This window comes from Aptenodytes forsteri, unplaced genomic scaffold (assembly GCF_000699145.1).
Source record: "Aptenodytes forsteri isolate BGI_AS27 unplaced genomic scaffold, ASM69914v1 Scaffold76, whole genome shotgun sequence".
Taxonomy (NCBI): Eukaryota; Metazoa; Chordata; class Aves; order Sphenisciformes; family Spheniscidae; genus Aptenodytes; species Aptenodytes forsteri.
Window position 1 is genome coordinate 1,472,791 of NW_008794444.1, and position 16,817 is coordinate 1,489,607.

At 44.3% G+C, this 16,817-nt stretch overlaps 1 protein-coding gene across 1 annotated transcript in view; it reads right to left on the bottom strand.

Annotated features, from left to right (window-relative positions):
* The window catches only part of KTN1 (kinectin 1), a 60,594-nt gene that overhangs the window by 13,303 nt on the left and 30,474 nt on the right, over positions 1 to 16,817 (bottom strand). The window contains exons 19-36 of the mRNA XM_009289830.2: positions 15,536 to 15,570; positions 15,311 to 15,401; positions 14,334 to 14,402; positions 13,416 to 13,453; positions 12,452 to 12,542; positions 12,223 to 12,291; positions 10,590 to 10,627; positions 9,766 to 9,856; positions 9,584 to 9,661; positions 8,655 to 8,692; positions 7,536 to 7,626; positions 7,364 to 7,432; positions 6,900 to 6,937; positions 5,880 to 5,970; positions 3,703 to 3,789; positions 1,772 to 1,861; positions 575 to 655; positions 23 to 112 (exon numbers count right to left, since the gene is read on the bottom strand). Of these exons, the coding sequence (XP_009288105.1) occupies positions 23 to 112; positions 575 to 655; positions 1,772 to 1,861; positions 3,703 to 3,789; positions 5,880 to 5,970; positions 6,900 to 6,937; positions 7,364 to 7,432; positions 7,536 to 7,626; positions 8,655 to 8,692; positions 9,584 to 9,661; positions 9,766 to 9,856; positions 10,590 to 10,627; positions 12,223 to 12,291; positions 12,452 to 12,542; positions 13,416 to 13,453; positions 14,334 to 14,402; positions 15,311 to 15,401; positions 15,536 to 15,570 (1,275 nt within the window). The remainder of the gene's footprint in view (positions 1 to 22; positions 113 to 574; positions 656 to 1,771; positions 1,862 to 3,702; positions 3,790 to 5,879; positions 5,971 to 6,899; positions 6,938 to 7,363; positions 7,433 to 7,535; positions 7,627 to 8,654; positions 8,693 to 9,583; positions 9,662 to 9,765; positions 9,857 to 10,589; positions 10,628 to 12,222; positions 12,292 to 12,451; positions 12,543 to 13,415; positions 13,454 to 14,333; positions 14,403 to 15,310; positions 15,402 to 15,535; positions 15,571 to 16,817) is intronic.

Here is a 16,817-nt window from a genome sequence, read left to right on the forward strand (position 1 = left end):
GGCGACCAGGCATCCTGCTTACCGTCTCTGCCAGAACCGATTTGTATTTCTCGCACTCCAGTTGCAGCAGTACGTGCATTTCCTCGGCCTCCTTCAACTTCTGCTCCATCACCTGGCAAAGAAAAGGGACCAGAAGAGTCACATCTCAGCTGATGGATTTGAGTTCTGTTATTTATCTTATTTCAAGAAGCAAGCTAGCATCATTCACATTGGCAGGCCTTTCTTTCCAACCCATGCGAAGACAACAGCAAGTGCCATGTTCACCTACAACTCTCAATACTCAATCACAAACTTTATATGAGTTACTGCCGTAATTCTGTGTCGCCTGAAGAAAACCCAGTTACTTGAAAAAGGGAACAAGGATTTTGGATTTCATGAACATTTGCACAACTCCACAAGGTGCTTTTCGAAGATGCAAATTCATTTCTGATTTACAAGATGCAAATTATCTATAAAAATTTTTGTCACCTGTTTGCCAGTTTGAACTTCACAATCCAGAGCACAATTTACAAGATTTATACTGGAAAAATACACTATGCCACACACAAGGAAGTTGTCCACTGTTTGTGCCTACCTTGACATCTTCAGATCCTGAAGCCTCTCTCAAGTACTCTTTAGCCATCTTTTCAAACCCACATATCCATTCACTATGGCTCTGTTGGGAAAAGCATTCTGTTAAAGCTGAGAATAACCTCAATAAATCTACCTTCAGGACATCTGCCTCCCAGCTGCAGGCTTACGGAGCAGTGTTTCAGTCCCCTAATTCCCCGGAGCTAACACACAGGCTGACAGCAGTCGTTCAGCTAGTACCACACAAAGCCGAGCAGAGCTGACAGTCGGCGGGCAGCAATCCAGGAGCACGAGGTTACGAGCGAGACACAGTTCACGGGGGCTTGGAAGTGCCGAAATACAACTGGGTGACAGAGATCTCCCGGCAAGCGCTGGGGCTCTACAAGAAGTATTTGAAGACTTAAGGGCATCTTTTCCAAAATCCCTGAGCAGTTAAAAGCAGACGCTTGCCACGTAATTCTAGGGACCGCGCTAGGAAGACTGAAGCCTTACAGAAACAGCATGTTTAAAGACTATTTCTAGTTCATCAGGAGACTAACTTTAGCACATTTAAGAATACTTTTAAGTATGACTATTCTAAACTTCTAGATGTTACAAATGAAACGCAGACCCCAGTTTTCCAGCCTCACTTCACATCATTCACACAATCTAAACCACACGAAGCCAGCGCACTTCCCTTGAAAACAACTGAAAGCCGCCACGAATATGAAATTGGAAATGGGTGGTTTTCAAAAGGAACTTTGGGAACAAAACAAACCCTCCTGAATTGTACGAACTGGCACCAAGGCAGCGCAGCCCCTCTGGAAAGGGGGGCGGGCTGTTATCTGCACAGCCGCCGGGGAAGATGGATCCCCATCGTGCCAGACAGTGAGCAAACACACAGCAGACCTTATCCGCCCCTGAAGATTTACTATCTCGGTTAGACACAAGATAACACACACAGATGAAACAGATGTTGGGGCAGTTAAACACACAAGATAACGATAACTTCTTTGTTTTAACACTTCTCTTGAAGCGTTATCTGCAGCTTTGCCTCTTTGCTGCTGGCAAGGACGGGTATTGCCAGCAGAAGACACTCACGTCCCACCGCAAAAGCCCTGGGGCAGAGGGGACCGTGGGGAAGCGCTCCAGACTGCCCAGCACAGCAGGACCAGAGCTCCCTGACCCCCAGCAGCAGGGTAGGAAGAGCCACTTCTCTTACCACGTTAGAAGGAAGCGAGACTTTAGGGAACAGCTTCTGGAGTAGTTCACGCGTCTCCACCTCGGCAGCTTCCAAATACTGCTGCTTCTCCTAAACCAAGAGAAGACCTCACGTGAAATCAGGCAACACACTCCACAGACCTGGCAGTAGCCTGTTCTACGCCTAGAGTAACTTACTTAACCCAGAAAGTCATTTAAGTGAGAAAGGCTCTATAGTCTCTAAAATTGCCAGTAAACTGCTTCAAAAATTGACACTGAATTGCTTCAGAATTCGGCCTTCACATTTGTTTGTGCTTTTAAGCTTTTATTTTCATTAAGTTCTCCTCCAATCTAGCCTCTTCGTACAGAAATTACACCATCATTCACTTGTTCACAACACAAACTACACTGTGCTGAGTAACCGCATCCACAGATCACACCAACCCTGCCACTCAAGTTGAGCGATCTCAAAAAACAAGAACTTTGGTCGATCAACAATGTTTAAAAAAATTCATACGTATTTTAAATAATTTTAGCGGGGAAAAAAAACCACCATAAATCAACATCACAGCATCAAAAACAGAGAATTAAAGTCAAAAGGAAACTTTGTGTTAATGCACATTTGAACCAGGCCAAGAAAGCAAAAGACTGCATCTTCTAAATATTACTTTGAAGTACTCAAGAGGGAGACCCTTACATCCTCCTCCCCAAGCTTGGATGCAATGGGAAATAATTATTAGAGCTGTGTGACAATCTCCAGGTTTTCTTTGTCATTGCTCTGCAAATATAAATACACAGAGCCAAGGGCACCACAGATCCATCGTTCCATTTATTTAACATTAAAAGCGGAGCAGCCACAGGACATTTGCTTGCTGTGCTTGTCGCAGATTGGTTTAATTTCGCCATACGACACTCAGGCTCCCGTACAAGTTTAAATGCAGAAAGCCTGAACTCCTGCGCAGAAAGCAGCTTTCAGCAAAAATCCTTTGCTAATACTTGGGTTTGGTTTTTTTTCTTTGACATCAGTGTTACTGCGTCTTGCTGCTCCGAGTTCCTCTGCTGCAAGAGATCGGTGGCATTAGTAGGTGAGATTCAGAGACAGAAACAGACAGGAGACATTAGGTTGTGAAGTTGTACTAAGTGTGTTAGTTTTCAGCGATTTAGGAACCACCGAGAAGTGGCAAATGGCTGTTTGATGAAGTCTTCCGACTGCAAGAGAAAGCAGGCAAGCGTTAGCACACAGCAAAAGCAGGTACACAACTTCTCTGAACGCGGGGCCGAGCAAAGAGCGGAGACATCTCCAAAACAGACGCACAATCCCAAACCAGAGCTCCTCTGCTTCTAGCTACCCGACTTGTGTTTTTAAAGTTACTTTGATGCTTTTTTTGAAACGCGCATGGCCACAGTTAACACCAAATCAGGCTCATAGCAAATGCAAACTCCTTTCAGAGCAAGTCACACCCCGTATCATTTTGAACATTGGCCCCGACAGGACCTGTCGAGCTTCATATGCTTTCAAGGAGGAAATTCACAGCTGTGGTGACACTGTTTTCCTGAGAAGTTCCCAGGTTTTTAAGTAATAATTTAGTCCTAGTTCTTCATGTGTCCAATAAATTTATTCAAGCCAGCAAAAGCCCAGTAGACGAAAGCAGGTGGCTCACCAGCATAGTTTTTATTCTAGAGCTCCCCACAAAGAAAAGAGACGATTCACGACAGCTCTAACAATTATGCAAACAAATCAAAAAATCAGCATGCCCACAAATTAAGGATTAAAAAAAATAAAGAAACCTAAAAGACAACAGGAAGAAGCAGAGGTGAGAGTATATGAATGATCATTCAGAACAGACTATATTTAAATTGCAGTAAAAGTTAAATGCCTCCATTTCATTTAAAAAACCAGCTGCAGATCTGCTTCTAGCTTAACGCATTGTTTCTAGCAGTTAACATTACAACCTTGGCAGTCTTGTTCACTTTGTCCTGCAGCAATTTTTCAGTTGATGCCAATGCTTCCATTGCTTTCCAGTTTTTCTCCCGAAGGTCCTAATCATTTTTAGAAAGAATGATTTCAGTTCAGCCAATATTCAAACTGTTTCCGCTTTTACTTCAGAGATATATTTTGCATTACATTCCACCATTTGCATTTAAATGCTGGTAACTGCAAGATGATTTTGCCGGGTAAGATGACGTACACTAGCAAAAACAAGTGTGATGTTCAAAGAGTTTGAATGAAAAGGGGGAAAAAAAATGCCAATTTCTGCCCAACCTGCCCCCACGTCCAAAACTGATCCAAGTGTTACTGCAGAGCGTATCGCTACAGCGACCCCACACTTTGACTGCACTTGTAAGAAGAAAGAGGGAAGTTTTCAAAAGTAGTGAGGAACACAGACACCAAACCACAGATTACACAACAGTGTTAGGCATGTCGCGTTGCAGAACCCAGCATGGACCCGAGTATACATAGAGGTGTACACATTTATGCCCCGATCTTGCAACCAGATCTAGCTGCGTAGATCCTTACGCCTCAGCCCAAACCTACTACGCCAGGGCTGATCTTAGAAACACAAAGCTCAGGGCCTTGGTTCACAGCATTTACCCACGCAGCTCTCTCCACTGTGCCCAAAGAAAACTGCTTTGCTCACCAGCGCCCTCCTGGGAGATTTTGGGATTTCACCAGTGGCGAGCACACCCCAGATCCGCATGGAAACACCACCGTGCCATGCTGCACTCCTGCATCTTTCTTGGCGAGGTCATCAAACGTGTACTCCACAAGACGTCAACATGCAAGCTCAGTTAGGAGGCTGAGAGCTCTTATAAAAAGAGCCTCGCAGCTCTTATCTAGGAAGGATGGTGGGCCTTGTGGGGAGGAGATTATGGTGCTTGGGACTTAATTTTTTTTTTCCCAACCCTCAGAACAATCTGCTTTAGCAAAGGGCTATTTTTGAAAGGCTATATTTTATTTTTTAAATTCACCACACAAAATGGCATCCGAATCCTAGCATGTACCTACACTAGTTTTACTTCACTGCTTCCATTTGCCTGCTATCTTAAGGGCTGTTTCACAGGACATAAAACCAAGATTGGATAAAATTGCGATGTGGAAAGCTGGGACCTAGAGGCACGGTCTGCCTTTAGCAGTAGCCAGATTTCTGCCTGCACCACGAAGGGTAATTAGACCTTGCAATTCCCCAGGAAACAGGCACACATATGTTCTACCTTTCCAGCTCATCTGTCTTCTGAGACTATCCACCCACTTTCCCTTTACTTTATTTCAGCTCTTAAGTAACACTACTTGCTCAAAAGCTCACGTTCTCAGTATTTTCCTTGTGCATCTTCCCTTATATTGTCCCACTTTTAAGCAATAAAGCTTACCACATGGTATTCAGGCAATAGCCTTTATAGGCTATCAAGAAGAGATAGGTGAGTTACAAGACCTTGTATTTTAACAACTTTCTTCCATATAACTTAAAAAATGCCATTCTCTTGCCCTGCACAGGTAATGTATTACAAGGAGGTAACTTCACAGCTCTGTGATAGAAGATACAATCTTTACTTCCACCAACAACCCATACTGCACCATCAGCGGCTGCTGTAAAGGAGGGCTCACTGTCCTTCACCTCCTTCAGAAGACCAGGATTAGTCACTCTTAGGAATGGGAAGAGCCAGATCCGAGAGCCCTGAAGGTAATGCCTCCTCCCATGTCCACGCACAAGGACCATAACTTGGTCAGAGCATGGCCCCCTTCATCCTCCCACCCTCCCTCCGCAAACCCCCTCTTCTTCCCTTGGCAAAGGACGTGTTTCTGAACAGGGCTAACAAGGCTCAAATCCAAGTCTGAGAACTTGCTACAGGATGTGTCCCCCAGCAGGCCTCCTCCCTCTCATCAAATCAGCAACTTGCCAAAGAACTGACAAAACTTGGAGCAGTAAAGTAAGATAGGCTTAGTCACTCCCAAGAAAAGAGGAGAGGAGAGGAGTGTCCAGGGGACACAATACGGCAGACAACTGTCAGAAACATTTTCTTAGCAGAATGCCTTAGGCATTGAGGAGTGCTGTGCACACAGGTTTGGTTGTTCTTTGAGGTTTGGGGTGGTTGGGGTTTTTTTGGGAGGTGGGGTGGGGGAATTTCCTTACGTTGTTCTTTTTCCTCTGTTGCTCAAAAGCATTTCTCTGAGAGGCAAGCTCATTTTGGAGACTGGCGATTTCCTTCTCTTTCCCTGCAACCCTGAATTAGCAAAAAGAATAATACATAAGTCAGGAGACATTTAAGAGATTTCAAGTGAAGCACTGACACCCTTTCATATACACTAACTTTCCTTCCCTTTCAGCAACACGCTCTTTGAAAAGCTGCTCTCACTGACTTGGCAGTACCGCTTGCTTCCTACTGCTTTGTGAACTGCGGGCTGCCAGAGCAAAGCCCATTGTAAAGCTGTTGTTTGCCTACAACAAGCATCTGCACACATTTATCAAGGCCACAGAAAGGCAACGCATTAGACGAGGATAAGTCAGCCAGCCCACACTAGTACAACGCCACAAAACAGGCACTGCCTGCTGGATAAGAGCATTCTTTTTCAAGCACCTAGTCCACAATTTATAAGTCATTTAACCTACAAGAAAAATAATTCAGCCAGCCAAAAACACATGACAGTGGCAATTTGTATAGCACAGTAAAAGCCAGCATGGCATTAGCTTCCACATAGTTCTTTAGTGCACTTCAGCTCGTTATATCACACTTTTACCCCTGAGACTTTCCCTGGGAAAAGATTTCTAACAGATGATTTTATAATATGAACAACCACTCTCTACTAAGCTGAAGTTCCAAGAAAAAAAGCCTGTCACTTTTGCTTGAAATACCAACATTTAACTCTTCAGACAGAGCCGAGCTGGCATGCATTTAAAATTAAATCAATCATGGCTTGCTTACATCGTGGGCACAACATACTGCAAGCGCTGTCTGCAGAAGACTGCAGCTGAGGATTATTAGCGTGAGCAGAATCTCTATGTTCACGTTTTATTAGATAGCAAAGTGGTTTTTTTACTGGCCACTTCTCACACACTGATATTGTACCTTTGGCATTTATTTCATCTTTTAAATTTCCTGAGCAACAGGTGAAAAGCGCTTATTTATTGCATTCAACTTTTGGCAGTACTCACACTTGCAGAAGCTCCTCACTTTGGACAGCCAGAGATGCCTATAAACAGATCGGAAACTCATTAGGAGCAGATCAGCAGCAGAGTGATGCAGAGGGCATGATCTACCTTGTTAACCAGGCATTGCTGCAACACTAAGCAGCTGCACTTTTGGCCTTCGAGGGAGTCCTGTCCAGCCTCCTTTGGCCAGAAGAGGCCTGGCTGTGATACAGCGTGTAAAGACAGGGGTGGAAAGCTAGACAAGAACACAGCAGGCGTAAGGAAGAGCACAAGGCTGCAAACTCACACGATAAAGGGAAGCGGGAACAGATACGCAACAGCCAGAAAAGATGGCTTAGTGCAATCCAAGCCTGAAGCTGTCCCTGCATTTACATGGTCAATACAACTACTGGTTTTCCATGCCGTCCATACAAGCTACCACCACCCCCTTTGACTTCATTCAGTAACACTGCAATTGGAAGCTGTACCTGTTTGCAATTCTCCTGCTTTAATTCTTGAATTTGAACTTTAAAAGAATCGTTTTCCTTTTGCACATCCTGTTGAAAGAAAAGAGGCAATATATACACATGTATACATGTAGACATACACTCACAATGCATACAGTCCTTACAACACAAGACACTTCTATCGAAATTTTACCTGCAACTGTTTTACTTGGCTTGCAATTTCTCTCTCTTTTTCTTCCACTACAGCTTTCAACTTCTTCATTTGTTCTTCTTCCCCTTTCAACCTGCAGAGAGGGTTTAGAAAGAAAAAAGGGTTAAAGTAAGAATTTATTCTAAAAAGGGACACACACTCTAGCTGGGACAGTTTTCAGCAGCAGAAGATAAATACATTTTGTATACTATATATAATAATCAGCCAAAAGGAGAGCATACACACATGGAGAAGAAACCATTACACTATGGTTCCAAACCAAGAAAGCTAACAAAAATACATGCCAGCTGCAACAACATGTATTGCAAACACTTACCTGCTAAGAACTGGCCTGAAGCAAGCTAGTCATTTCACATGTCAATCAGCAAACACATTTAGTCACAGCTGATCTCAACAGCATTCAGAGCCGAAGCAGGAGAGAAGCAGTTGATCACCTGAGCAAATCCTGCAAGCCAGCTGGCTCTGAAGGTGCCAGGGACAGTCCCCCAAAAGGTGAGGCTGCCTTAGGTACCATGTACAGGAGCCCTGCTGGGAGGGCAGCACATTACAAGAGCTGCATTGAAGACAGAGCCCTTTTTGGCACAGTCGCATCCAACCTTCCTCTGACTTAGAGCAGCCAGACAAAGCAGAGTCAAAACAGAGGAAAGCCTGGCAGCATTTCTCCACAAAGCAGGAGCTGGAGAATTGGCTATTGCATCTCCGACTGAAAATGGCAAACTATCTGTTCATTGCTTTTACCAACGCAGCCACAGGCAATTAAATCCACACTCTTTTAAACATGCTAAACAGAAGGAGAAATTATCACTAGACACAAGTAGCAGCAGCAATTTCACTAGTTAGTAGAGCCCTGGGCGATCATTCACTTTTGCAAAGTGTATGAGCACTACTGCTTAGGCACGCCAGGCAGGGACGCCAGACGCTTGCTATTATACACAGCAGCAGACGCGCTGGCTGGTGTACATCCATCGGCACTAACAGCTTATTTTAGCAAAGCCCATAAAATTCTTGAAACCAATTCATACATTCCAGCTTAAGATAAACGCCAGCACTGAATGCATATTATCAGCAGGCACTTGAGAAACTGCTACTAAGCATACTCACAGGCTTTCCAGATCCTGGACTTGGGATGCAGCAGGTACCTGAAAAACAAAGCAATTCCCCACCTCATTTTGATGGCACAGTAAAGCTTTCAAATTAACAGCAACTCTTTGCATGAACAGGGGCACCACACAGCTTGCAAGATACATGCCAAAGAAATACCAGGAATTTTGCATCAGACATTGCTCCAAGAATATCTAAACACATAATGGATTTCAGAAGCACAGCTTACACCAAGCATCCCAAACTTCACACCAGCCAATTTCTCTCCATTCCACCTTTCCCCTGGGATAAATGCTTGTCTAGACATCCACCCAAAATAAGAGCGCAACTCAGTTTCTCCCCTTTATCATCGACAAAAATCCAAACTGAGCTAGAATACCGCCTTGTTGGAAAAATTCTTCCATTGAGTAACACCTGGCTTCAAGGATGTCCAGTTGCCTGTTCTCAAGCCCAGTGCAGGAAATCAAAAGCTGTTGCGCTTCTGCAACAGGTAAAGGCAGGAAGGAATCACAGCAAAGCCTGATCGCTTCAAGAGGAGCTCCTATGTTCAGTTACAGCAGGAGCTCCTCCATGACCAGAGCCCTACAGAGACGCGACTTGAGTCTGGAAAGGAGGTACCTCCAACACAGCTATGATTCTGCCTATGAGCTTCAGAGTTTTCAGACCAAAGCTACTCATTATGCACAGTTATCATCTAGGTTAAAGAAAAGCTCTCGGAACTTTTTATCCATGTGAAACCTGTTTTGGATGAACACAGTTAACTAGTGGGCTCTCCGCACTGTAGACTACCAGTTTAGTCAGTAGGATTTAAAATAGCTCTGTAGGTTGAAGCCAATGCAAACCCTTTGTGAGAGACAAAGGACAAAAACCAACATCTTCCAGTTCAACGGAGCAGCACTCCCAAACCACATCCACTCTGCAGGCCATACCTGTTGGAGCTGTTGCAGGTTCTGTTGTTCTAACTCCTGAACTTTACTGCTTAATTGTGCAATTGTATCCTTCTGATCCTTTGGGGGGAAAAAAGCAAGTTTAGAAGGGTAAGTGTAACTTTGCCACAGCCAGAAACACTGCAACAGAATTTATTTCCCTTTAGAATACCAAGGAAGCTTACCTGCAGCCATTCTCCTTTCTTAACAATCTCTTTCTCCTTCTCTTCCAATAAGGCCTCCATGGTTTTCACCTGCTTTTCCTTCCCCTTCAACCTGTACCATTAAACACACAGACACACAGCATAAACCCTTGCTCTTTTATCCATCTGAAAAGAGACATCCTATCGTTTGCAGCACATAACGAACAAAAGCAGCCTATGCGATCAAAGGCACAAACACAATTCACCCGCTAAAAGTCAATGTGTGAACACTTCCACTTCAGTCTGGGTTAGCAGGAGGTGCCCTTGATCAACAGTACTGCTCATTAAGTGAAAGCAGGCAAGTTCTGCACTGACATATTGCAGGGATTTCACACACACATGTGCTCTCCTCATCTAAAAATACTTCCTTCTCCCCTCCCCAGCTGGGGACACGAGGAACTGACGACCATGGTGACTCAATTCTCACTTACTTTGGTAACATCTGTGCTGTAGTTGGGTGGGTAAGTTTGCCATAGTGCCTTGCCTACATCCTTCCATCCTGACCTGAATTTAATCCCGCGTAGGTTAATTGGGGCTCATGAAGCCAGGCAGCACCTCACCTTGTTTGCTGTCTCAGACAGGACCAGGTATTTAATAAGGACGCCTGCCTACCAAGACCAGTTTGCTGTCTCAGACAGGACCAGGTACTTAATAAGGACGCCTGCCTACCAAGACCAGTGTTAACAGCCTGGCTCACTTCATGCAAAGCGCAGACACCAGGTGAGAACATTTTAACTGAAAATAGACCGGAGCAGGGAAGCGAGGGGTACACAGGGCAGATCAGACACGTTAACAGCTGTACTTACAGAGTCTGAAGTTCTTTGACTTGTGATGTAATCGACACCTAAAGAAAATAAGTACTTCAGTTCAATGCACGTGGAAGAGACACGTAAATGCTATGAACTGCTTTAGGAGAAATACGGGGAAAAAGCCATTAGGCATTACTAAAATAGGCACTATTTGTTACAGTTATGTAAGCATAAACACGCTTTTTTTGTGGGAAAATAAATTATGAGAAGCCAACTGTCTCCACTATTTACTTTCTCCACATTTAAAACGTGACTGCCAGAGCAGAAAAGAAACCAGCGGAAATGGGAACACAAGCAGGCCCACCGGAGCACCCTTTGGCACGAGAGACAAAGGAAGAAGCAGACACTGATACAAGCACCTCACTAGCAACTGCAGCTCAAATCAGAGCAATCACCCCTGGTCATTTAGACCTTTGCGCAAGCAAGGGCTTTTTAGATGCTCTCTGCAGTGCCGGTGCTCCCTTAAATTCCCATTCTCAAGCTGAATATGCATTGAAGAAACAAGATTTAGTGGGAATATTCCCTTTGAATTTTGTAGAAAAGCCTGACAGTGGCTATCTGTGTAGCTACTGGCTGTCCAAACGGCTTAGTCCTCTACCACAACATGGCAGGAGTTTCAGACATTCCCAAAAGCCTCTATTCTGCTTGCAGGATACCAAAAGCTGCACATACACCACCTTTGGAGCAAGCATCCCTCACATGCAGCTTTCCAGAGATGGCAACTCTAAACTGCATTTTGTTCTGGGCTCTGTGTCAGTTCCAGGGAAGGAAGAGGCACACAAATAATTCCTCCAGTTCCTGGGAATTTGCTTTGGAGGAAAAGCCCAAGACGGAAACATGAAGCTTTGCCTAAAAAGGACAAAACTTCAACACTAAGGAAAGAAGAGGGGGTGACATGTTGGAATATAGCTAGAAAGACTGAAAAAAGTGCAGACCAAAAAAAAAACCAACCCACACACCCCAAACAAACAAGCAAGCAAACTTCCTGACAGCACGATGGATTAAGCTGCCTGCAGAACCGGCTCCCTAAGGAAACGTGGGTTCCCGTTGTTTTGGATGCTAGACAGCAAGCATGCCAAAAGCACCAATACTACTCCATTTCTGCATTCCCGATAGCTAGAGTAAAACTTAACTCTGCCAAGAGAGGCTTTCTTTGGACACTAGAAAGAAAAGTCTTAGGTTTACCTGGAAACCAAATACTATTTGGGCCAGTAGTATTGTTCTAGCAACACAGAAAGGCCAACGAAAGGAGAAGCACCTTCAGCACTTGAGATTTCCAAGGTGCCAGCCTCAAAGGACGTCCCAGGGTTCTGTGTTTATTACAGGGACAGTGTGCAATACGCCCAGACAGAGCAAATGCTACGATGCTTTAAGTTACAGCAATTCTTGCCACAGTTCATACCAAAAGTCCAAAAAGCTCAGGCATTCAGAGGAACGTGGTTTCTGAAGGACAGCGGTAGTTACACTACGTATTTACAGCTTTATATCCAAGAATAGCATAGCTCTACCATTAGAAAGTCCCCTTACCCAATGACATTCACCAGTGGAAGAAAACACACTAGAAGAGAAATGAGTGAGCAGCGCATCCAAGGCAAGGCTGTTTCACACTTCTGGCACTAAGGTATTTTACCTGTTTTTCCATCTCAAGCTGGGAATTTCCTACTTCTTCTTTCAGAGCCTCTATTTCCTGTGTCAAAGCCTTTTCAATGACAAAACAGACAGGATTGGACAATGGAAACACAAAAACGCCACAAAAATGGATGCTACAAATTCATCACTATAGAATGCCATGCAGTAACAAATAAATGGTAGTCAGTGACAGACACAGAAAGGAAGGCAGGTATTGCAGAGATAGATACCTGAACACTCTTCTCCTTGCTTGCTACTTTAAGGATCTCAGCTTGTAGGAGTTCTTCCACCAATTTTATTTTTCCATCCTTCTCATGGATCCTTAAAAAGAGCAGAGGAACAACGATAGCTGGCTGAACAAATGCACTACTTGAGCAAATACGCAAGCTTTGGTTCTGCTATCACATCACATCGCCAGCCTCTGGGATCCACAGTGGGACCTCCCACTGACTGCAGGTGCCATCTCTCACTGCAATCCCAAATCCAGATACAACAAGCAGGAGAAACAAATACGAGGAATAAGACTGGGAAGAGTGCAGAACAAGCTGGCTTTATGTAACCAGCAGGTCACACGCTAAATAGATACTATTACTGTCTAAAAATGCAAATTAAGGTATCAATAGTCCCTGGAATGACACACACTTAACTTCAGCCACCACTGGACGTTCCAGCAAAGTATTTATCAACTTCAAATACACACACAGAGTGAACAAGCTCACTCTTTTTAGAGTGCCTACTGAAAAAAAGAGTTTTCTGACAATTCAGTGCAATTCATAGAATCATTAAGGTCGGAAAAGACCTCTAAGATCGAGTCCAACCGTCAACCCAACACCACCATGCCCACTAAACCATGTCCCTCAGCGCCTCATCTATACGTCTTTTAAATACCTCCAGGGATGGGGACTCAACCACTGCCCTGGGCAGCCTGTTCCAATGTTTAACCACCCTTTCAGGAAAGAAATTCCTCATCTAGTCAAAGTTAGGCTTATGAAGTTAATTGCTTAGCAGAGAAGCAACTGGATTTTCGAAAGATATTGATCTGGCTTGATGTGTTTCCAAAGCGATAATGTTTCCTGCCACACACACTTCACCCAGTTAAAAGCAAATCATTTCAGGGAAGCAAAACACTTGTAGTCATGGAATAAAGACAGACAGAAGCAACAATCAGAAAATTAAAACTGTGCAGTAACTTACACTTTCTGGAGTTCTTCCACCAGTGACTGGAAGGAAACCTGTTCAGAACAGAGCTTCGACTTAGAAAAACAGAAGAGAAAAACAATCTGCAAGTGTTGAGGGGCAAGGAGTAGAGAGCTTGAGCTCTTTGGCACTGGGTGAACTATGTAGCAGCCTGAAGTTTTTATCTATCTGGCTGCTCCTGAGAAAGTTAGCTGTTGGTCTCCAGCTCCTGGCAAACCAATAATACCAGGTCTGCTGCAAGTTCCAGGAAAACAAAAGCAAACCCACACCATCTTGAGAGGCTGAGGTTCAGGACCAGCATCTGATCAGCTAACTTTTTCATACTGGTACTACTGTACACCTCTCCACAGTTACTGTGCTTCTCCTCTCCCATAAATGATTTTCTAGAAACTAAGCGCTCTCCTGCGCTGTCCAAGCAGAGCTGGATGTCAAGGAAAGGCACTTCCCGGTCAGCACCGAGCGCACATCAAAAACGATAATACTGTGACAGTGTCACTGAACAGAGACATAAACAGAAGGGGGCCAAGTCACACCCGCACAAGTGTGGATTAACGTTAGAAAGCTCAAATATGCATAATGAAGCTGATGCAGTATGAGCTGCCTACCAGCCATGCTTGCTGCACTAGGCTTCTGAAAAAAAAACACAACCCATGGCCATTTCGGTGCGTGGCAAACTCGAGCCAACCCAGAACCACTGCTGATTGGAACCTTTACATCTGCCACGTTTCTGACACTCATGCAAGGGAAGTATTTGATGGGAAGTATCAGCTTCCAGATCAACCCTGGAAAAAAACAGGATGCTTTGCCATCAGGCTTCAAAGACATCTTCACCTTTTTCCCTCAACTTTGCAACCACAGCAAGATTCTTTTAGATTTAGTTTAGGTGTAATAAAAGTTTTAGATGAAAAGTACTACCTGCTCTGATTGCTGAATTTGCAGACTTTGAAGTTCTTTCCTCAAGGATGAATTTTCCGTCCGCAGTGCCTTTGAAAGCAGATGCACAGATAATGAAAACCTCATTTCTTGGGGAAAAAAAGTGTTAAGCTTGACGGAAGAGTCACTTCTTTTAGAACAAGTGAAAGACTTTGAAAGCCTGAAAGAGACCCCCTCTGCAGCAGCTGGAGCCAAAGTATTCAGTGGACTAATTAGTCATTACAGACAGCTCAGAGTGGACTTCAACCTATAGGAAGCTAGAGTCCAGGGAAACATCAAGGGGATGTGCTCATCTTTGGCTGTTTAGTAACCTGACAGTCTGCTAGTGTGTAACCCCTCCCCAATACAGGGGTGTCAGCGATGCACCTGGAATTTAGGGACATTAAGAAAGTGAGCATTGTCTTGGCTATGTCCAAGCAGACAGGACACAGCTTTCCAGCAAAACCCAGCTGAAAACAGACGGGGATTTTTGTACTGGCTTTCCAGATTTCTCATCATTAGCTTCTTTATAAACAGAACAGGAAGGAAGTACCTTTAGCATCACCCCAGGAGTGTCACTAGTTTATGGTCCATTTAACCCTTCAGATTACCAACTAAGCAAAGAGATGCAAGAGCCCCATACTGCCAAGTTTTTACTAAACACCCATTCCTAAAGACAGATTTATTGCAGATTAGGCCAAGCATACAGCTCTGGAGATTTAGTCACTTTATTCCAAAAGACACCAGGTAAACATCCTAGCAAAATCTGCTCTAGACTAAGCCGAGAGAAGCACTTACTGTACACCACCAATGCTCATGCTCGGTCTATCTTACCAAAAAGGTTTTAACCTTGTCTTCGAGATGCTTTTCCTATTCAAAGGGAATGATCTCAGAGTGCACTATGAGCATTCAAACATACGCTTTGCACAAGAGCACTTAATCTCTACTTCCCCATGAAAAGATAGTATGAGAGGTTTTACCTTCAGCTCCTCCTCTTTATTAGCCACCTGTATGAGTCCTGCCTCAAGCAGCTCTTCAACCGTCTTGATTTTATCATCCCTCTCTCTCATGCTGAGAAATCAAAAGTGATTATTAGGAAAAAGGAGAGTTAACCTTTGACAGCAGTTTAGCTATCAACAGTAACCCTGCTGCCAACAAAACTGGATCTTTATTTTAACCTCTGATTCAAAAGAAAGGCTTCTTACCTTCTTTCCATCTGCTCTAACAAGTCTTTGTTCGTCTATAAAAAAACACAACAGGGTGATCATTAATTGGATCAATAATAGCTTGGGATTTTAAAAACAGAAGTAACTGGAGAGCAAACCAGAACCTTAGTTACCACACTAATCCAGAAGGGAAAATAAAATAGGGGCAGAACGTTCTCATGGCATGTGTCTAATATTGATGCTGGAAAGACGTCAATCTTTCAGGGGAGGTACAGATCCAGCCCAAATGCCTTGATGATTTTACACTGAGGGACTACAGGAATTCTGGTGACAAGATGCTGTGGGACACAGGATCCCAGTGATCCTAGGGAGCGTCAAGCATGCCAAGCACTGTGCAACAGCTAATCCATAGCAGCCAGCTCAGTACCTGAAAAAAAACCTGCCTCTTTTGACCATTGATTGAAGCCACAAGCTCCCCTCGAGGCTCACTCAGCAGAGCATTTATGATTTCTCACCGACACATTGTGAGAGACCACACGAGAAACATAAGCCAGCTACCAAGAAAAGTCAGCCCCACTATTTCAGACAGGACACCAAATCAGCCAGACCCAGGGGAATAAGGCTGCAAATCTGGTTCTCCACCAGAAGAAAGGGAGCCGCTCCAGACAGGGAGCTGCTGGCTAGCAGACACCAGTGCAGAAAAGGAAATAAGTTTCCTGTCCTGCAAGTCTTTTTCCAGTGTTTCAGGAAGTTTTCTCATTCCACAATGGTACAAAGTCAGGGGTGTTCACAAGAGCTCTCCCAGGCAACACTTGCAAAGGAGATGGGGCTGAGCAACACAACAGCTTTGAACCTGCAGCATCCTGCGTGAGCACCAGTCAGACTGGCTGCAGCAGGTGTGCCGTGGGCAAAAACAGAGAAGAGGAGGGACAAAAGACATCATCACGATAGAAATAGTTTTCCCATTCCATGAGTCTGTTCTTTGGTTACTACTGGTTTGAGAATTCATTCCAGGATGGAAGAAAACAGAGTAGGGTAAAGATCTTACTCTGGTCTCACCACAGCCCAGTAAGAGCCCTCTCCCCTAGAAGGGCTGGTTGCTCATGGGATTTTTTTATTCCCGAAAATTGCCACTAAAACTGGGAGGGGTTGCAGAAATAAGTTTTTGCTTGTGTTAAGCTAGCACTCTTCAGGGGAGGCGGGGAGGGGGCAGGGTGGGGGAATCAACATTTTGTTGGGACACTCTTGACTAGGTCTAGAAGACAGTGTTCTGGTTTCGGCAGGGATAGAGTTAATTTCCTTTCTAGTAGCTGGTACAGTG